Source organism: Euprymna scolopes, chromosome 40 (assembly GCF_053919585.1).
Source record: "Euprymna scolopes isolate OS-2025 chromosome 40, ASM5391958v1, whole genome shotgun sequence".
NCBI classification, from domain to species: Eukaryota; Metazoa; Mollusca; class Cephalopoda; order Sepiida; family Sepiolidae; genus Euprymna; species Euprymna scolopes.
This window is the reverse complement of record NC_136521.1, coordinates 72,009,663-72,032,851: the sequence shown is the minus strand read 5'-3', so window position 1 is coordinate 72,032,851 and position 23,189 is coordinate 72,009,663. Positions and strand designations below refer to the sequence as shown.

The window sequence follows — 23,189 nt, the reverse complement described above, 5'->3', positions numbered from 1 at the left end:
CAGTCCAACATTAACAAAATATCGTTTAATACAACTACGACATATTAAACATATTTAACAATTAATATATATACATAATTATATATAAAGAGAGTAATAAATAGTAAATAATAGACTTGACCACACCCCTTCCTTGTTCTTCCCTCTCTCACAGACAATTTAGTTGGACTAAATAAATAAATTAAATTAAACAAATAAATAAAAACAAAATAAAATGAATTAAATAAATTATCTATATAAAAGCAACCGAAAACGAAGTCTCTTTAACAACAACAAAATTTCTCCCAATGACGATCACGGATCGAAAGCGCTCGAGAACAAAAATGGGCAATACAAAATCAGTCGATATTACACAATTTACCACCTGTAACCAAAAGAAATGCTCGTCAAATTGAGAAAATTAGCAGAAAAGTCAAGAAAAAGAAAACTCTGTAGTATTCCACAAGACATACCTCGACAATGACTTGCTGCCTAAATATACGTATATATATTGCGGTTCACACAATGGTTTATATAGTATGGTGTATAATACAATTAGAACTCTTCATTTAATATCGTATGATAAATAGTTATTCAGAAAAACATTCCAGATTTATTCTAAAACAACACTATTAACAGACGCTTGTTTCAGCCCATTTCAAAAATATACATTTATGAAATACAAAATTTCGCAAATATTCACGACGAGGCTGTTTTAGTGAATAATTCATCACAGTAAGACTGAACAATTAAAATGCATCCAATAATTTCTATATTCCATTTTCTTCTTTTTTCATTTCTATCAAAAAGGAACAATCCTTAGCCTGTTTTTTATTTGTGCTTAATAGTTGATGATATATTATGCTCGTCAGTTTTATTTTTGCTTGAAATATTGATATTCAATTGATAAAAAGCTATATGCCCAAAATTTTACAGATAAAAAGAATAAGTAATGCTCTCGAAGCGCTATTGTCATTATTTATCCATTTTTCTCAATTTTTTTCTTTTTCTGCATTATTCTTCATTTTTCTTTATTTTATGGAGTATAAATTTACCATATCACCATCCATACTACTTTGTATGAATCAATCCCAGTTTAGTTATTGGGATATGATAAACGTGCACTCTTATACTTAATTAGTATTTTGGAGAAGGCAGTGTTCATTCATCATAATATTATTACCTCTTTCTTTTGAGCGTCAATATATATAGTTTGTTCACTATAATATTATTTTCCCAGGTAAGTAAAACTATGTAACCAAGAAAAGCATATAGTTGCTAGCATAATTATAATTTAGTAGATCATAAAATTTATAACATACTTACAATTTTAAAAGTTATAATCAAACTCCCAAAGCAAAAACTTATAAGTTTATCCATGTGTATGTGCGTTTCAGAAAACCATTTATTAAAAAATAATGCATTAAAGTAAAGCTTGAAAATCTATATAATTTTCCTCGTCGCCATATAGATTTTATCAATAAAAATTCAGTTAATATCTATCGAATATAAATTATTATATGTTGATGATGAAAATCATATAATATTTTAAGCCCTACTGTTAATAAATGGTTTTCTTAAATGCATGTACATATGGATATACATTGTATTGTTATAATTTTATGAGCTTGATTACAATATTAAAAAAAAAATAAGTAGTGTTAATAAATCTTATAATCCGCTGAATCATGACATGGAAGCTCTGAGGCATTGGGCTTTTGTTTATTTGCCATATTTAAATATATTAAATTATATGTATTGCATATTCCTATCAGATATTCTGAAAAGAGTTGAGATATCGTATGAGCAGACGTGGAAACTAATCACTGAATTGTGAACAATAGATATTACGTTTCTACATTAGACAGCACAAAAGGATTGATGTGCCGCGAAAGATACCAACGCAATCACAAGATAAATCTTTAATAAAATTGAGTTGTGGTTCGATATTCAATAATCCAAAAAAGTTTAAGCCGTAAAAAAGACAAAACCAAATCTAGCCATTTCTGTTGATTGTGACAGTTGTGACCTATTAAAGTATATGAAAAAAGTTAACGCGTCAATGACTAAAGCGAAACATCTGATTGTTAATTATTGACTTCACTGCACGAAGAAACGATTTTGTATTCATTTCAGTTCGATAGATTTTTCAATTTAATTGAATAATATTTGGAAACAGCAAACATTGATTTCGTACACACACACACACACGCACACACACACATACATACATGTGTATATATACATATATATATATATATATATATATATATATATATATATATATATATATATATATATATATATATATACCATGGTTAAACATAACAGAAGTCACTGCTTTATTATACTTTTTTTTATTTTTCAATTTTTAATAATCTTTTTTGCGTGAAAATCAAAAAGATTTCGACCAAGACTCGAAAGTGTTAGTCCTACCATAGAACATCCATTAATTTGTTTATGTTTACACAGAAGATTAATGTCCGAATCTCAATTTTTGTTGAAGTTTTCCAAGCCAAAATTCATTAGTATATGAGACAATTTTATCATCAAAATTCACCTAGTAAATCAGTAGCACATTCCGAAGCTGGAAGGACAGCATAAGAAGAACTTGGGTTTTCAAGAAAATAAAAGCTTTTGAGCTAATCAATTATACCTCACTAACTCATTAAAATCTTACATGTTTATTTTCAGTACTTACTTCGTAAGTGTTCGATATGTAAGTACAGTTAAGTAGTAATTTTTAAAATATGTATAGCAATTAAGCTACCCAGAATTTTCCGCTTTTCATTCTCGTGAGGATTCGTCAGACTATTGCATGGAATCGATATTGCTTCGTGTTTTTATATATTCCTGTAGTACCATGGGAATTTACCTTTTTACAAATACATTTTCGAGAACACTATAGCGCTGACAGTTTTTTTATATTACCTGATTTAATATTGGAAACCTTATTTTTAACTTTTCTTTCAAAGCAAATCATATAAATAAGACCATAACTTTTGATCAGCAACATATCTCTACACAGTCAGCGTTGAATAACTACTGTTAGTCAACATATAATTGTGTAGTATTATAACTGAAATTTATAAGCCATGTGTATCGCTTTATTGCAAGTTAATATTATTTTAATTTTGAAATTTCTATGAAACCCAGAGAATTGAAATTTGATTCACTGGAAGAGCATAACAAGGTGCCTTATTTCCTTTAGTTTGTGAAATTTTAACAAATATTCTGATAATTATGCTAATTTTTCTATTTACTGGTGATTTTAAGTGTGTATCACTTTATTGCGGGTCTCCCAAAAAATCTAAAAGGGGTCGATTGACAGCTAGTGAAAAAGGAATGTTTTATTGCAGACCTTGCAGAAGGCTTTCCTCTCGTAGATCTAGCCAAGAAGCTGGGAAGAGATCGAAGAAGATTGTCTTCACTCATTAAAAATCCAAACATCAAACTAAGGAAGGACAAAAACACAAGGAATCAGTTTTTGCTCGTGATATTAGAAAAATTCGCCGTCAACTTATCAAGCAGCCGGGCAGCAACAGTCCTGTTATATTTGACAAGGCTGAAATACCTTCCTTGTCCAGAAAGACACGCTGCAATGTCTTAAACGAAATTGCAAGAAGCATTAACCCCATAGCAAGACCTGTTTTAAACCAAACTCACAAGGAAAAACGTTTGGCTTGGGCTCTGAAAAATAAAAACCAGCTTTGAAAATGTTCTTTTCACCGATGAGCCAGAGCAACCCTTGATGGACCAGATGGATAGGCCAAAGTTTGGAGTCCTATTCTCTACCCTCTCATCAATTCCGTTGTCAACGGGGAGGTGGTGGTGTAATGTTTTGGGCTGGAATAATATGCGATTAACTAATTGGACCATTTCGAGTGCTAGTATGACAAGCTAGTCTTATATTTTATTTTTAAATGAGCATTTGTCACCATAGCTTGATGACCTTTCATTGGCACATCACCGCAAATTGATTTTTATGCACAACAATCAGCCATCCCTCTCAGCCAAGGATACGACATCCTATCTTAAGGTATTAGGTATTGGTGGAGAAAATGGCTACCTTGTTCTGCAGATATAAACCCAATTAAGCAGCTCTGGTCAATAATAAAGATGAAAGTTTATAAAGTCAATTTTCGTCGAAGGATGAACTTTGGAGGAAGATTTTGAAAGTTTCCTATAGCATCACATCATCTCAAATCCGCCGATTGACATCATCAGTTCACAAGAGGCTATTCAAAGTGATTTTGAAGCATGTGAGTATTGTTGATAAATAAATATTTCCTTAAACAAAATAACGTCAAATTCGTTCTTGTTTTTGGTTAATATTGTTACTGCATACGTTCTTTATTTCATATAAATAGAAATATGAAGCTAGAATATTGTTTTATTACCGACCATATACAGTTTTAGACACTTGCAATGAAGTGATACACACTTAAAATTACCAGTAAATAGAAAAATTAGCATAATTTTCTAAATATTTGTTCAAATTCCATAATAATCAGGGAAATAAGACACCTTGTTATGCTCTTCCAGTGTATAAAATTTCACTTCTCTGCGTTTCATAGCAATTTAAAAAACTTTTTAAAATTGTCATGCAATAAAGCGATACACATGGTTTAGTCTCTGGTACACGACTCGCAGTTGAGCACTGTGATATTTCTCCATATATATATATATATATATATATATATATATATATATATATATATATATATATATATATATATATATAGAGAGAGAGAGAGAGAGAGAGAGAGAGAGATAGAGAGAGAGAGAGAGAGAGAGAGAGATGTTGCCGGGTTCGAATGTATCTACCGGTGTTAATAGTGACACCCTGCACTGATGATTCCCGAAAGGATGAAACACTAGTGCCTGTAGGTATTTAATAATTATTATAGTAAATAATTATGTCGGCCCCTTTAAGAAACCCGTTTCTTATCGTTGAGCACTTTCAGGTGAAATAAAGTCGGTCAATTTAGGTCGTATGCGCAGATCATATAATGATTAGATCACTCTGACAGACGTAAAAACATTTAAAAAAAACAAATGTTTAAATTTCAACAGTATTTTTCGCGTCGTGTTCGAGGCATAAGCACCATACATTCACCCTGCTAGACTCTACTTTCATGTGTGACACAAGGTCAGCCCTGCTCCCACAAACCAAGCCACATGACTCACAAGTGATGGATTTAGCCGGCAGAGTTCCTATTCTGGCCCTACAAAGATTGACTTGATAGTATATCTTCGATTGAAACATTGGTTTGCCTACTATTCTTTTTCGAAAAGCAGAGTGAGCGATTTCATGGACTATGCACACATTGAGTTGTTTAAAGTGGTAATGCCTTATGTAGAACCATTCACACTTATTTATACAGCTGATTACATTAATTGATACAAAATATGCCACAGAATTAATGAACACGTTAGCGTGTATTATCAGAGTTTTCAATCTCTTAGGTAGACTCTCGACCGGGACTAAAGAGTTCCTACTTGCCCATAAAGTACGTTATTGCGCGCCAATATCAAAAGGGTTAGATTTTTGTGTTCCCTCTATTATTATAAATAAAGAGAGGACCCTTGCTGCGTTCGAGGTTCTGTTTTCTCCAATTATACATCATATTCCTACTTCACTGGATAACCTATTTCCCTACAATGAAATCCAGTTTAGTTGATTTGGCAACCCGATACAGTAACGCTCCTATTGACCACGGGGACTTTGTCTGGAACAAAACACATTTTAAAACCATTAAAGAATTAAAATCAAATTCTAATATTTATATGTGTAAACCAAACAAAGTTGCAGGAGTCGTGATCATGAATCGTTCAGAATACGTCGAGAAAATGTTATTAATTTTGAACGATGCATCTAAATTCCGTAAACTTGGTCCTATCGAGTTGGCGGATAATATTTGCAAAAATTAAATCAAAATGTAAAAACGTTTTCTTGCATTATATATTATTATATTTTTCAAGGACGTTTATGACAAGATTAGACTCTCTGGGTCATTACGCCCCAGACTTTACGGTCTCCAAAAAATTCATGAGCAAGTTATCCCACTGAGACCTATCCTATCTATGATAGGCTCCGCCCAACTTCTTTGGCTCAGTGGCTTTTAGAAATTTTGCAACCTGTGTGTGGGTTATATATTACGCACTGTATACCTCATTTTTTTTCCGGTTTGTTGAGTATTTGCGTGGGTTGGATTCGGGTTCTGAGACACCTTTTATGTGTTCTTTTGGTGTCTCTAGTCTTTTTACCAATGTACTATTGGATGAGATTATACGTATTTGCACCGACGCACTCTATGGTGGTCGCCTGACTCATCCCCAGTTTTCTAAGGAGATATTCACAGAACTCGTACTAATGTGTACTAAATCAGTGGCGTTTAGCTTCGCTGATATTATGTACAGTCAGGGCGACGGAGTCTCAATGGGGAGCCTATTGGCCCTAACTCTAGCTGATATTTTCGTAGGTTGTTATGAACCCGTTCTTTTCAGTTCAGGAACTAAACCCACGACGTATGTTAGATATGTTGATACTTTTGAGATGTTTTCATCGCAAAATGAAGCGTCAACATTTTTTAATAAGTCGAATTCCCTTCATAGGGCTCTGCAGTTCACTATAGAATGTAAGAAATGCAATACTCTTCCCTTCTTAGACGTTCTTGTTGAACGTTCAAGAGGTGGCTTTTACACTACTATTTATAGGAAGTCGATTTATACTGTATGTGAACTGGTCTTCTTTTGTACCAAATCGTGTAAAATCGGCTTAATTAATAGGTTGGGTCATAGAGTCCTCATATTTGTCTTTTTTTTTTGTGTCTTTTTACCTCTTTTGTTTTCAGTTTGTGTGTGTGTGTGTGTGTGTGTGTGTGTGTGTGTGTGTGTGTGTGTGTGTGTGTGTGTGTGTGTGTACGTGTGTGTGTATTCTCCTTTAATTATCATCATTACTTCTTAGTGATCCCTATCTCATGTATTTTTATCTTTTTATATATTTTGTTATATTATATATATATATATATATATATATATATATATATATATTCCTTTACCCTCCTATCCACGTATCCTTATTTCCTTCCCTGTATTTATACTCTAAAATTTTTATTCTTATATTTCATACCTCCTTTCATTTCCAATCCAAGTGTTCTAACCAGCTTTTCTATATATATTATATTTTCTATAATGCTGCCTTTTCTCCTTTTCTGATGAGGAGCGTTTAGCTTCGAAATTCCATGACCTAAAGATGTTCTTCGCTAGTATTTCTTTCCTTATTGATTTGATGTAATAATAAACTTATATGTAACTTTTATTACTCATTTTTTTATTTGTTTTAATTGCTCCTCTTGTGTTGTGCTTTTTCTATATTAATAAACGTTGCGTTGTTTAAGATATATTTCTTTTGCTAGCTTCATTATATATATATATATATATATATATAATATATATATATATATATATATATATATATATATATATATATATATATATATATATATATATATATATATATATATATATATATATATATATATATATATACTTGTCCATGTAATAGACAAGGGTGTAAGTGATGGTGGTGATGGTGGTAAAAGTAAGCAGAACAGGAAGTGACGTTATTGATTGTTTTTTAAAAGTCACATACACAGCAAAAGTGAAAGACATTTAGATGCACAGCCGGTGCGCTGTTGCTTGTCCGTCCGAACATCTGACAACGAGGCAAAGAAAGAAAGAAAGAAAGAAAGAAAGAAAGAAAGAAAGCTAGGAAGGAGAAGTAAAATAAGAAATTAGGAACAAAAGAAAGAAAAAAAGAAAGAAAAGAGACGCAAATAAAAAAAAGAGCAAAAGGAAAGTAAGAAAACGCAAAAATATCTAATAATAATGCGTACCGGCGTCATATAAACATGGCGATCCACAAGAGAAGTCCTCAAAATAACTGGATAAGGACGCTAAAAAGAGTGCCCGATACGGTGAGATCATATTCATTTTTGTCACTTTTTGCTCTCTTTGTAAACTAAAAGATTAGGTGACAGTACAGAATATTTAGCTGGACCCATCCTCTTGTGTTAAGAATGGATTTCTACATAATAGCGTCATTATTTAAAAACCCATTCTTAATGTAAGATGGGGGGAGGGGGCGAGGAGGAATCTTCTGTACCTTCATCAAAGATTATTAATGATTGGAAAATCATCCAATCATTATTAATCTTATTGGAAAACGTTTAGTGGACGCATTTTATGTTTTAGTTGCATCTAATAATTATGAGAAGTATCTCTGTCTGTCAGTTTGTCTGTCACGCTTAGGTTGAAAATGGTATTTTTGTCAGTCTATCACGATTAAATTGAAATAGTTTTTCGTCGCTACACGTGCAAATTGAATGAATAGATCTTATGTTAGATCTATCCAAATATATATATTATAAGAGGATGTTTGTTTGTCGGTTTGTTAGGCTTATATTTGAAATTGCATTAGTCTGCCATGCATATGTAGAATTTTCATGTGACCCTCACGCTTATGTTTGAAATTATATTTTCGTCGATCTGTCACAATGATGTTGGACAGCATCTTCATTAGTTTGTAATAGTTAAATTCAAAATAGTATTTTTGTTAGTTTGTCACGCTTATGTATGAAATTGCTTTTACGTTAGTCAGTCACGCTTACGTTTGAAATGACGTTTTTGATCTTCTATCATGTTTGAGTTTAAAATGACCTTTTGGTTTGGTTGTTTTCTTTTATAGCACATCAACACTTTTCGGGTTGTTTAATGCTGAATCCAGTAATTTGGAAAAAAAAAATTTTATGCTTCAAGTTTTTTTATATCTTCGAGTATTAATTTATGAAGCTAGGTTTGGTTGTTTTGTTTTACGACATATCAACCATTTTCGAGTTATTAATACTGAATATAGTACTCTTGAGAAAAGATTTTATGTTTCAAGTTCTTTATATTTTCAAATATTTATCCATGCTGTTTTTGATTGTTTTGAAAAGGAAAATTGTTGCTATTGCAAAGTTTACCAAAAAATGAGATATCCATGTTACTCACTGGGTTGCCGAGTCTGTATATTCAAATTTTCATATTGCTCAGTCCAAAGTAATCTTCTATTATAATAAAGTCGTATTCCTATCTGTTTATTTGTTTGTTTGTTCACAATTTGGTTAATGCATACAAAATAATTTTTATATACACTATCTATTAAAAAAAGAATCAACATTCAAGGGGCTAGCTCATTTTCATATTGCATTAAATAAAACCTGTTTTAACATTTAGTTCTAAATTTTTAATAGAAATTATTAATATAATTATATTACGTATTCTATTTAGAAATATTATATAACATTTATTTATATAATTTATTTTTAGTTTAAATTTATTTTTAATTATTATTATTATAACCAACATCAGCTATGTTTCAAAACCAACATAAGTTTTCATTTAACCTATGAGTTATTTCCATTTGATCTATGAAATTTTATTCCTCTGTTTAAATTTCATAGATGAAAGTGGCTATGTTCCAAGCTTCCAAAAATCCAAAACATAGTCAATTATCCGGAAAATCGTAACAACTTAGGACAGTTGGTGTATCTTAAATAGTATGTAACTAAACCCTTAGCCCGACAATATGTTTTTACCTGGCAACGCCAGGTATGCACAGCTATTTTTTTTATAAATCTTTATATGTACCCCTAGATGTTCACATTTATAAAAAAAAAAAAACAGTGTGCCCATGTCAATCATTATATTTTTAAAAATATATATCCTAAAATTAATAATGATCCGTTCATTACTTTAGGAGATTAACCTATACATAAATTTTATGCACATGAGGTAAAAAAATATCCTGATGTTCAGTCTTTTGTCAGTTACTATATATACAGTACAAGCGGGAAGGGCGTCCGGCTTTGCCCGGTCGTAAAATATGCTTAGATATGATATTTTAATTTGTCCAGATTTCGTATATATTATTATAGAGTCGTGATTTCAAAAGTAAAAAAAAGTATTTAGGTGCCATCAGCTAGAATCAAAATCAAAACTGTAGCATTCAAAGCTGGCGACGTTACCACTCTACAAATGTGACACGCATATGAACTAATTAAAAATAAACCTAGATGAATGTACAAAACGTATAACGATATTTTTGACCCCTTTAAAAACTATTTTAACCAGCTAAATACCCATAAATGAACGATCCACAAAAAATTTAATCATTTGAGGCCCCTTGAGCTGCTCTATGGCTTTTAGTTTCAGGGGAGATAGAGTTTGAAAATATGGAGACAGACAGACATAGCGAGTTTTGTAAATTAGATTTAAAGATGCATTTAAATTAGAGTAACTTGCTCCGATGGTTGTATAGTTGTAATAACCGAAAAATGTTCGCATTTATTTTTATCACAAACACCCCTATATATATTAGTATTGTTATTTTATTGTTATTATTTCATGCATCCGTACAAAATTTTATGAAGATATATATTTTATGTATCGATTTTCTGTATTTACTTCAACCGAGCTGGGTAGTAAGTTATGGAAATATATATTCAATTAAGCTACACAGAAGTTTCTCGCGAGGATTCGTGTTCCTATATATATATATATATATATATATATATATATATATATATATATATATATATATATATATATATATATATCCCAGGTAGAAAGATATCCACCAATTAAGAATAATTGAATTTCAACAAGGGTCGTTGATAGTGCTCAATTAAAGAGAGCAAATTATATTTGTTATTATTCTTTATGTAAATACAGTCATATCTTGCTACGATGTGCAGACCGTTTCAATCATAATTGATCTCATCAGGCAAGATGATTTAAAAATTCAAAAATTGAAAGGGGCTCAAGACCCTTTTCAATTTCAGAGGAGAGAAAATATATTTCGCCATGACTGGTGTGAAGCAAGGTTAATGATCTTATGGATTTAAATTTAATTACAAAAATTAAATTTCGGTTAAAAAAGGGGTGGTAAAAATATATTTTGGGGGAAGGATTGGATAGAATGATACGAGAGGAAGTGTAATATAAAGATATAGAGGGTGGTATGCTCAGTCATGGGTGCTCCCCGTCTACCAACTTCAGTTCCGGAAATGCTTTCCTCCCAGCTTCCAACATCCTCCATAACGCTTTGGTTCTACCTCCCCTATTCGCCGGGACAAACGTCATGATTCTGGGGGCGTCCGGGAATTTTCTTGGATTTGTCACGTCCTTCCCATCCACTTTGGAAAGGTCTCCAGGCGTTTGAGATATCTCCTCTGCCTTCCATTCAGATCCCCTATAACCTTCCCGCTATCCGCTTCGCATATCCTGGCCAGAACGGAAATTTTTTTCGCTTTCTTTCTCCCTTGGGGCCGCCGCCAAAGGTTTCTTTTTTTGGTCTTGGTTTCTCTCAGTGACTGGAGCCTGTTCGGGCTCCTTTTCTATAGGGGTATTAAATAGGGGAGAGGTTGGTTGAACTTCTTCCTGTGTTGGGGAGAGGTTTTGCTGAAATGTCAGAAGTTCTTCTTCTTCTTCTTCTTCTTTCTTCTTCTTCCTTCTTTTCTCACTTGTCTTTTGGCTTTATCCTTGCCTCGCCATCCTCTCCTTCCGATTTTGAGAAACTTGTTATCAATTTCCTCTTTTTTGCCACCGCCGTCGCTCTAGTTGTTAGAAGAGCTGTCTTCTGCTTCTTCTCTTTCTTCGAGACAACCTTGCTCCGTACAATGGCTTCTTTTCCCTTCGTCTTTCCTCTTCCATCCTTTTTTCTGTGCTTCTTCTGTCGGCTTTTCGGGGCGGGGGCGGGTCTCTTCTGTGAGCATGCTCTGGACATATGGCCTGGTTTCTGGCAGTGCCAGCAGTGTGGGTTTTCTTTCTTCTACAATTATAACCATCAACCACCTTTGCAATTCAGTTGGGCCGGGATTTCGCTTTCCGGTCCACTCTCATAATCTTGTAATCCCCCGTGATAATGTTCTGGGACTAACCAGATTCACCCCCTCTACTTCCCCAATCTGCGATATGATGGCTCCGACCTATTCCTCACTTATAAAGCAGGGAACACCGAGGATCGTTACTACTGTCCTCCTTTTAGATTGATATTCAGGCTTCAGCCTGATGTTTTTCCAGGTAATGCCCCCTCTTGTCAGTTTCTTGTTCTTTGCTTCTGAAGTGACCAGAGACACCGACCTCTACTTTATTGTCTCCATAGTGTCCGGGATCACCTTTATTGTGTTCCCTCCAAGTACGACTGGTACTTTGTTTTAAAGAGTTCCTTGTAGAATTCGGGCGTCTTTCTTCCTTTCGGGCTCCAGTTCTCCTCTGGCCCTTGTTCTTTCTTGGGGTTGGTCCTGCTTGGTGACTTTTGGGCCTCCGGTATCGGGAGTCTGTAATTACAAGGGCTGGCCATTCCTCCACACTCTTGATCTTTTTCCTTGGCGGCTCTGCTCTAATTAATATCCCACAGGGAGCACTCATCAGTTGCTAGCAACTCTATTGATCTCATTTTCTTATACTTGACTCTGCTTTCTTTAGGCTGCTTGTCACCGACTGGGATTGGGTTGGCCTTTCCTCATCTATGACCCACCACAGTTTTCGATTCTTCTGGATCTTCTCAGTCTTGCTGCTTTATAGTATTCCTCTTCAATCTCAGCACTATCCGGGATCTTCTCCACATATTCCTTCAGGGCCTTCTTCTGCTCTCCTCAGTCTGACACAACCACAGATCCCGTCATTCTCCAAGGGGTCAATAAATCTTCGAGGGCGATCTCCGATCCAATAGTGAATAGCGTACTATCCGGAACAATATCCTCTCCAAGTGTGGTAACCAAATTTGGAGCCCTACTATATGTGGACACCCCTGCAACAGATGCGGTAGATGCTGAGAGTGAGTAAGCGGTCCTTGATAACGGGGTGCCCTTCGGTGCAGCAACCTCCGGTACAGACACAGACACAGACGCAAGAGGTAATGGGGTGCCCTTCGGAGCGGCAACCCCCTGTACAGATATGGACTCAAGAGGTAATGGGGTGTCCTTCAGTGTAGTAACCCTCAGTATAGACACGTACGCAAAAGGTGAAGGCGAGTTGGCGGCCCTCGATGTTTTATCTACACCTGAGGCGTCCAACAAGGTGAAGGGAGCAGAGGCCTTCTCCATCTTGGTGTAAGCCGAGTGCCCAGCAAAGACCCTCCGATTTGGAAGCAAGGAGATTGTCGCCTTAAAAAGCATGTGAGCCTTCCAGAACCAGCCAGTTGCTTAAGTCGAGCTGGGCACTGGACTATCTGAAAGAGATCGAAAGAGAAACAATTAGTAAGGTCCGAAAGGGGTAAAAAACAATAATAAAAAAGTAATGCTCTTGAGGACCACTCAGTCAAAGAATGGGGTTGGTCCTTAGAGCCAAAAAAAGACCCTTAACTTAATCAAAGGATTAATTGGGTTGTCGATGCTTGGAACTTTTTAGTTAAGGGTTAAAAACTATAGCACTGCAGAACAGATACTACACTTTGATCCTGAATCAAGAGGGCCAGGGGGCTGCTTGTATTTATTTGCTTCCCCACGAGAGTAAATCATGCACAAGGCCGTTTTTTAATATGGAGAGAGGGGGAAAGAGGGGACTAGCTCCCCCGAGGGGAAACTGGTAGTGACAATTATATGAAGTGTCTCCCTACATTGACCAAAATTGATTGCTACAAGAGCTGATATGTCTGGTTGTCCCCACATTAAACTTTGATTGCAGTATCTGCTGGAACAGATACTACACTTTGAGATATCAAATCCTTTACTCGGGCTAAAAATTAACATGAACATAAAACTTAGGCACAAGGCCAACTCAAAAAGGGGGGATGAGGGTCGTTGATCATCCTTGTCATTCCAGAAGTAAACAAAAGTTTCTCTTGGCTAATATCTTCTTTCACCATAATACCGTATTCACAGGGGACGTACAGGGGACGTCCTACTTAGAACCCGATTGTTTAAAACATTTTTTATTGGCGTGTAAAAACAAAAAAGATAACAATAATGGTACAATAATTCATTTGTGTCGAGGGCGGGGGAAGAAAAAATAGAAAAGTGGTTAGTAAGACTCTCCCAACCCCGTTGAGTTGATGGACCGCCTGCTCCACTTTGGTTTGTAAAGGAACCTGGCCTCCTGCTGGACAGTCTTTAAGTGAGGATGCCCTCTAGATCGGATGAAATGGAGAAAAGAAAAAACTGATGGATGAGGGTGGGGGGTGTTAGTTATTGATTTCTTTCTCTTCAATATGGGTGAAATTTAGGAGGGGTGGAAAGAAAAATTGCTGTTAGGAGGGGGTGGGGATCTTGGAGGCTTCCCAGTCGGGGAGGAGTGGAGCACTCACTCGGCTAGCTAAGAAGCTAAAGATTATGTTACACTTGACGGATATGTGCGTTCCACACCTAGACGGGGAACACTATTCAAATTTGCCTCCTTTTCGTACACACAGACTTGCTACATCTGTTAAATGCCGCGCGATGCACCCTCTTTCTATCACATCTGATCTTTATCCGTAGTTCGTGTTTAAAGAAGCAATCAGATCCTGATCAGAAAAAGACAACACTCCCCGGCCACCCTGCAGTCGTGACGTCCAAATCACCATTCTCGCCACGGCCAGGATCGTAATGTAGACTATTTATCTTTCCCGGTCCCACGACGGTCTCACGTTGTCAACGGCATTGGATATGGTAATCGGGCGATGATGCTCGGGGTCGATGCGAGCCGGCACCTCGCTGACATACGACCAGTACCGACGGAGTTCGCGGCAATCGAAGAAAGCGCGATCAGTCGTTTCTACAGCCGTTGTTCCACAACGGGGACAAGCAGGCGACTTCAAAAAACCGGAACTGCATTGTATGTTGTTGAGTGGAAATGCCAATCGCCAGGTCAGAGAGAACTTCGAATTGTTCAGATGACTTGAACTCGGCGCCCACGCGGAGCAGATCTCACTCTGCTACCAACCTAAACGTGCGCATAGCAGAACGTCGGCAGCGCCCCTCATTAAATCCCTGTGGAGTTCCCTACGGGTTACAGTCACAAGGTCGCTGGACCTTGGTAGTCGTTTTAGCCCGGCTCGGCACTCTTTTAGGAAGGCAGATTCTCCCTGTGGCCTGCGACGAATACTCCCATGAATTAGAGGATGGAACTACTGACTATCAACTAGACAGTTGTAGGTTTAATCTCTGACTCGGGATGAGTGCTAGTCTAGCTGCACTGAAGCGGTGTGATACAGCGAAACCGTCTGCCTGTCTGTCTGTCTGTCTGTCTGACTGTCTGTCTGACTATATATATATATATATGATTACTATATATGTGTGTAATATATATACCTTTATTTATATTCAAATAAACATTATTTTAATTGTCCTACACGATCATAATAAGTCCAATTAGTTATAAATAACTGACCTTTAATTCATCTCAAAGAAAACATATTGCCACTAAAACGTAAGAGGGTCCATAATTATAGGGGCAGCCTGAATACGGAGTTGGCTAGCAAGATGTACTTAAACCCAATTAAGGGTTAAACTTATCTGTTCGGTCTCGGAACGAGCCGGAAAAGAAGTTGAGTACTTGTTTTACATATACAGCAAATGGTCTTCCTCTAATCTGAATCCTCTCTAAAAAGTGAATAGGTAAGTTTTAAAAAAATAATGTACATCATCTGGAAATTTTTAGCGCAATCGGAAGAGCTTTATTTTATTGAAATGAAACGTGTGTTTACATGGAAATAGCCATGTTTGGTCCGAGCGAGGCTGCGCTCCAATGGAGAGGTGTGTTATCAGCAAGAGCCAGAGAAAAATAGAAAGATTCTGCTGTGGGTTTCACAGTTTATACACTCGGTCACATGATTGAGGGCTGGCCTCCGATTGGATAAACCAGGAAGGAAATTAATTTCAAAATCTTGAGCCGCGAGAATTACCTCCTGCTTGTGCTTCTTGCAATTTCGACTGCTACATGTGTATCCGTCGGTAATGGTAAGTTTGTACGTCAGAATTAGTATTTCGTCTGTTGACGAAATGTGAAGTAGTAATGATTTTGAATTTGTCCGTCTCTGACACTTCTGTAAAATCCGCTTTGTCAAGACAAGGCATGTTGCAATGGATGTGTTCAAAATTGCTTCTGAATAATTGTTGTATAAAATTCCTTTAAATTTTAACTATTCAAGTAGAATTTAAGGTCACGTTAGTGCTTCTCACTGACGAGTTGATTTATTGACAATTTTACCGGTGATTGTGTGTGCGTGTGTGTGTGAAAAATAAATGTTTTTTGAATTGCCCTATGTAAAGGTTTAATCTACTGGCTTGTCGCCAACGATGAATTTATTTTGTCCTCAATGTTAACTCGAATCTTCAGTAAAGGGTTATTTTTTATAGAAAAAATTGCTTTTCAGTTAAATGATTTTTCTTGGTATGTGTGTGCGGCTAGTTGCCGAGGCACGAGAAAGGTGCTTATTATGACAGATAATATTTACACATTATGGTTTAATGGTGTCAATTTGGGCCATTTATTATTATTATTATTATTATTATTATTATTATTATTATTATTATTATTGTTGTTGTCCGAAGTGAGCGTTTATGCAAAAAGATTGTATTAGCACAGGGAAATTTTGACAGCAACCAATAGGCGAGTATGTGTTTATTCTTTTAAAGCTGGTATTTTTGGTTTTTATCGAGGTTCTTGTTTTTCAGTTAAAAACGTCCGGTGGGGAAAACATTAGCTTTTTTGTTTTGTTTTGTTTTGCTTGTTTTGTTTTGTTGTTTTTCCTTGGGGGGGTGCTTATATTTTTATTTGTTTTTTGTTCTTGTTTTTCTTTTTCTTTTTTTTTTTCGGCGAAACGTATCTGGCTGAGACGTGTTTCAGCATTTCCAGTGAGTTGTATCGTTGAAATATGTTTCAACGTTTTTAGTGAAAAATGTCCGGTTAAAAATGTTTTTTCTTTTCAGTGAAAAGTGTGCTCCATTGTGAAGGTGTTCCTTTGCTTCAATGACAAGTGTCCGGTTAAAATGTTTTTGCTTTTCAGTGAAGTATGTCCGGTTGTTAAAACGTGTTTCTTTACTTTTACGATGACAATTGTCTAGTAAAAACGTCTTTGTTTGTTTGTTGTACTTTTTGATAAAAGGAAACATTACGGCATTATGAAGTCTCAACGGTATTGAAAGTTTGTATTTTTGAAAGGGCCTAAGAAAAACCAAGATAACCAACAAAGCTGTCGAAGATGGTGTTTTCTAAGGGACACCAATGTTAAATGAGAAATGTTAAATGTACGTGGCGGTCGATATTAGTAAAAGGAGGGCCACATGCGGAGACGGGTTATCAACTTCTTTATTTTAAGAAGGTTAACACTGGAAAGAAAGAAACATGACTCCTTAAGGGGAGAGTCCTCAAACCAAAGGGGGATAACTCATGATGCTAAGGTTTACTCTCTTAACACCGCCGCTTAAACTTTACATCCTGATAATTTTAATTTTACACAGTACATGCGGGTCCTTGCCAGGGGTTTTGTGAAACAGTCTGCCGTATTTTTGTCGGTAGGCACATAGTTCAGTTCGATTGTACCATTGTTTATTTTTTCCCGTATGTAGTGATATTTTATATCTATGTGTTTTACCTGCTGATTAGTGATAGAGTTTTTTGCGATGTAGATTGCGCTCTGGTTGTCAGAATATATTGTTGCTTGCTTCCATTCTTTTGTATTGTTCATATCGCTTATTAATTGCAGTAGGTATTGTGCTTCCTGTATGGCTGGTGTCATTGCCGTATATTCAGCCTTACATGTGGATAGAGCACCACTAGACTGCTTTTTACTTTTCCAGGCAATAACAGGTCCTTCTTCATTTGGGGAAAAAACAATACCTCGGCGTACTTTTTCTGTCTTCAGAGCTTCCCCAATCAGAATCGGTAATCCTGTTAACTTCAGGCTGCCTCCACATTTCCTGAAAGATAAACAAAAATTTTAAGTCCCTTTCAGATACCTGAATACATGCTTTACTGCATTCCAGTGTTCAATTGTGGGGGTTTGGTTGTACTGTGATAATTTATTTACGGCATATGAAATATCGGGTCTGGTGCAAGTAAATAAGTAAACCAGGCTTCCTATAGCCTCTCTGCACCTTGTGGAATCAAAGGACTTTGCTTCCTTAGAGAAAGTTATTTTTTGTTCACGGGGTGTTAGTCTGTGTTTGCAGTCTAGCATATTAAAATTTTCTAATACTTTCTCATTATATGTCCGTTGATTCATTTCTATTTCATTTGGTTTGACTATGAAGTCCACACCAAGAAATCTTGAGATTTGACCTAAATCTTTCATGTCAAACTTTTGTTTGGGTAGGGTCTTGACTTGCGTTACTGTGTCTAAGTTATTTACGGCAATCAATATATCATCAACCCCTACGAGAATAAGAATTCATTTATTTTTATGAACTTTTTCAAACATGCATGGGTCGATAGTGCTTTTATTAAATTTTTCTTGTAGAAGTTCTTTACTCAGTAGGTCGTTCTAATTTTTACCGCACTATTTTAAACAATATAGTGATTTGTTTAATTTCCAAACAAGCCCAGCATTGCCTTCGGGTTGTTGGATGAAAATATCACAGTCTATTTTGGTGTTTAAGTATGCTGATTTCACATCCATCTGGTGAATTATCAAATCATACTTTTTTTTTTTTTTTTACACAGTGATCACCACTTATCAAGGCCCGGAAGCCACTCAGGGATAAGGGTTATTGCAAGTACATTACGTTAGTGAGGAGATTTTATGAAGTGTTTAATTAGGGAGGCGGTTCATTAGGAATTTGTAAACATTAGACTTGAAGACATCCAAGTTGTAGTCCGGAGGGAAGCAGGCAGACGGAACAGAGTTCCACAGGCGTGCAGTTCTAAGAAAAGCTTTGCTCATGAAATCCACGTTTTGATTTAGGCACAGATATAGAGTGGGGAAAATTTTTCACAGTGGATTCAGCTAGACGGGTGTTTTTCGTGAAAGATTGGCGAGGGGGGACCAGAGATTGGAGTTCAGACGAGCACCTGCCATGAAAATAACGATAAAACAAGGATAGGCTCGCAACGTCTCTTCTGTGGGAGAGGGGTTGCAGGGTAGAGAAAAGGGCACCCCCCACTAAACCACGAAGTCTATTTTGTACTCTGTCAAGGCATGATAGGCTGTTTTTGGCAGCTCCTGCCCAGATATGGCAACAGTATTCCATCCTTGGCCGTACTTGGCTTTTATATAGATAGAGAATTGCATCAGTAGTGAGATATCTTCTGGAGCGGTAGAAGAATCCCACCATCTTTCCAGCGACCTTGGCAACAGACTTGATGTACGTGTTCCATTTCAGATCAGGAGTAAAGGTCAAACCCAGAAGCTTGTCAAAACACGAGGCCTCACCCAGACGAGAGCCATCCATCACAATTGATGCCAGATGGGGATCAGAGCGTTGATGATGTAAGGATAGGAGTTTGGTTTTGGATGCATTAAAGGTAACTAGCCACATCTTCCCCCACTGAACCACGCGCTCGAGATCAGAGGAGAGCAAATCCGAGAGAACTTCGTCATTTACAGCCTTTGATGTGTTGCCGTAGATGGTCGTGTCATCAGCATAGATGTCAACGAATGATTTAAGTATGTGTTTAGGGAGGTCATTGATGTAGATCAGGAAGAGAGTTGGTCCCAGTATTGACCCCTGAGGGACTCCAGCATTTATATTGCAGGCCTCCGATTTTTGTCCATCTACCACTACTCTTATGAGCCTATCGGAGAGAAATGATTTAATGACTGAGAAAACATTTCCAGTTATACCGTAGCTGGAAATCTTGTGAAGTATTATGCCATACTTTGTCAAAGGCCTTTGATATGTCAAGAGCAATTGCCCTAGAAAGGAAGCCTTTGTCAAGAGATTCACTAAACCTGTGGGATATAACCGTCAGCACATCTGCGGTAGATCTTGCAGAGCGGAAACCATATTGTGTGTCACTAAGAAGGTTATTCCTGCTGAGGTGGTTGACTATTTCTCTATTTAATATTGATTCCAGCTACTTACTCATAACACAGAGAAGACTTATTGGTCTGTACTGAGAGGGAGATGACTTATCACCTGAATTCTTAAATACAGGGCAAACTGATGAGGTCTTCCAGGGGGTCGGAAAGCACTTCTCCTTAAGGCAACGCTTAAATAGTTTCGTAAGTATGGGAGCAAGTTCTGGTTGAAGCTTTTTTAACACTATAATTGGGATGCCATCAGGGCCAGTTGCTTTACTGGAATCTAGGTTTTGTATTAGCTTGGCGACCTCATGCACGGATATTTGTATGTTACCTAGCGTGTTCTGTGTTATAGGAGGAAATATGGGGAGTTGATGGCCTTCGTCGCATAGGGTAGAATTAGCTGCAAAGTTCTTTGCAAATAGTTTGGCCTTGTCTGACGCTGACGAGATAACCTCTGGTCCATTGATAATGGTTGGGATAGAACGCACACTTCTGTTCAGGAATTGCATTAGAATTCAGATGGTGGTCATTTTTGTGGTGGGTGCATATGTTTCATGGTAGTCTATGTCCTTTATCTGACTGTACCCCTTAGCAACATATCTAGCTTTGTAATCTTCGTTATTTTTGTCATCATTTTTTATATTATACACCCATTTTCCCTCAACTAAATTTTTTTTCAGAGAGGGTTGTCAGAGTGAAAGTATTGTTTTCCTTTAAGGAATTTATCTCCTTCTCCATTGCCAATTTCCATTTATCAATCTCCGGTGAATTTATGGCTTCAAGATATGATCCAGGGATAGTTTTATTTTCTCAAGAACTTATATATTCTTCATCTTCATCACTTAAGTTATTGCTAGTGACGTAATCTTTTAAATAAGTGGGTGGTTTTCTCTGTCTCAAGGGGTACCTTGGATTTTTGTTTTCGGAACTGTCATGTGTTCTGTTACTTGTCTGTTCGCTAGCTTGACTGTTGCTATTATCTGTATCTCCTTCGTAGAAGTTTGTTTGTTCTATTCTCACCGACTATGTGTTCACTGAAATGGTTAGGATTTATTGAAGGAATTAAAGTTGGATTAATATATTTATTTGGGGTTGTAATATCTTGAGTGGTTTCCCTTGCATCGTTAAATTCATTTGTAAAAGTATATTTATTTCGATTTGTGTTATCCTGAGTGGTCTCCTTTGCATCGTAAAATTCATTTATAAAAGTCACTAATCGTATTTTTTTACAGATTTCTTTTCATTGAAATATACAAAATAGGCTGGCCTGTATTTGCCATATCCTACAAAAATTCCTTTTTTTCCGCCCGAGGATCTAATTTTGTTTTATTTTGCACATAGGCGTAACATGTACCAAAAATATTCATATTTTTAACATTTGGTTTTCTTCCCTTAAGTGCCTCATAAGGTGTTAGTTTTATTCGGTGATTATAGCACATATTTCGAATATAAGTAGCACACAGAAAAGCATATGGCCACAGCTCGTGAGTTACATGAGACTTTATTAGCATGCATCTCGACATTTCAAATAACGTTCTCCATCCTCGTTTCGCGGTTTCATTTTGGTACGATGAATAGGGGGCTGAGGTCTCGTGTCGGATTTTATATTGAACAAGAAGTGCTTTGAATTCTTTTGATGTGAATTCAGAACCGTTATCACTTCTTAATCTCCTAACACTTCCATAAGGAGCACTATCGGCCAATAATTGTTTTGTGGCGTCGACTGTGTTGCTTTTGTTCTTGAGGAAATATGCCATCACATAGCCTGAATAGTCGTCAGTAAATGTTATGGCATACTTGTAACTATTCATACTAACAGGTCCTATTTTCCCAGCCAAGTCACAATGCACTAGTTCTAATGAAAACCTGGCCCTTTCGTCTGGTTTTCTTAATCGCAATTTTTGCATTTTTCCAAGAGTACAAGTTTCACACAGTCTTTTTCAATAATGGTCATTCCCTCAACAATAGCCGGCATTTTCAAAATATCGGAAATATTACAATGGGCGAAAATTTTGTGCCGCGTGTTCAAGTCGCGTCTTGTGTTATTAATACTATTTGCTATGCATTTATTTAAATAATAAAGTTTCCTCCTTTTCTTTATTTTAAATTTAACACTATCTTTGGTGGTTAGCATAGTATGGTTTTGTGCAAATTCTACGCTGCAGCCTTTCCCTACGGCGGCTTGTACCTACAATATGTTGTGTAAATGTTGGTACGAATAAAACATTTTTAAAATAAATATTATGTCTCTTTTTATAAATATCGCGTAACGTTATTTTTGCCGTTCCTTTCATAAACGCTATATTATTATTTTTAATTTAATTTTTTTTTTTTTTTTGATCCGTCAGCAAACTCAATATAATGTTCTTCTGGGTTAAAGTCACGTTCAAACATAACAATTTTTTTATCGTTAATAATATGGGCAGTAGCCCCACAATCGACTAATAGTTCAAAGTTATCAGAAATAATATGAGGGTTTATTCCTACCTTGTAGTATGAATAGCTGTTTCCTTCAGTTTGTCTTTTTCTGCGGAATTTTGTATCATGAATTATTACTTCGCAAAATTTACACCACCTGTCTTTGTTATAGTTTTTTGCGAAGTGGCCATATTTGTTGTACCGAAAACACGTGGGGGGGGGGTTCTTTTTTATTTGCTGTCTTCATGATGGCGTCTTCCATTTTGGGTTTCGTGTTTTCTTCATATGATCGTAGTGATGCCTTGAATTCCATCAAATTTTGTGGTGCATCTCTTTGGGAAACTATGGCTTTTAATGTGTTGAAGGTAGACGGCAACCCCTTGAGTAACATAGCTGTCACCAATGCGTCTGAAATTGTCCCTCCACCATTTCGTAAAGCAGCTATAGCTTTTTCAGCACGTATAACGTAGCCGGTAACATCTTCGTCCTCGTGTTTTTGGAGGGTAGACAGTTCGGTATACAAGGCAATGATTTTTGGTTTGCCTTGGGACAAATAATGTTCTCTTATATTTTTTAAAGCTTTCCTTCCGTCATCTTTCGCGTCTCACATGATTAATGCCAAACTTCTATCATCTAGAACTTGGATAAGTTCCGCGAATATATCCTCATTTCTCTGTGGGTCAATTTCATCATCTTCCTTTTTTAACTCGGCTTTTAATTTTAGCCTGTGAAGGTGTCCCATAAATTTAATTTCGAACATGTCATAATGCACTTTCATCGCCATCAAACATATAGGCTG

The 23,189-nt window shown here is 36.3% G+C and overlaps 1 protein-coding gene across 2 annotated transcripts in view; it reads left to right on the top strand.

The window, feature by feature from the left end:
- LOC145265643 (uncharacterized) overlaps positions 1–23,189 on the top strand; it is an 86,954-nt gene that overhangs the window by 60,020 nt on the left and 3,745 nt on the right. The window contains exon 1 of one of the 2 annotated variants that reach the window (XM_080121710.1): positions 7,631–7,961. The exons of the other annotated variant lie outside the window; for it this stretch is intronic. Within the exon in view, the coding sequence (XP_079977836.1) occupies positions 7,896–7,961 (66 nt within the window). The 5' untranslated portion in view covers positions 7,631–7,895. Of the gene's footprint in view, positions 1–7,630; positions 7,962–23,189 lie in introns of those variants that run through there. 2 annotated transcript variants of the gene reach the window in all.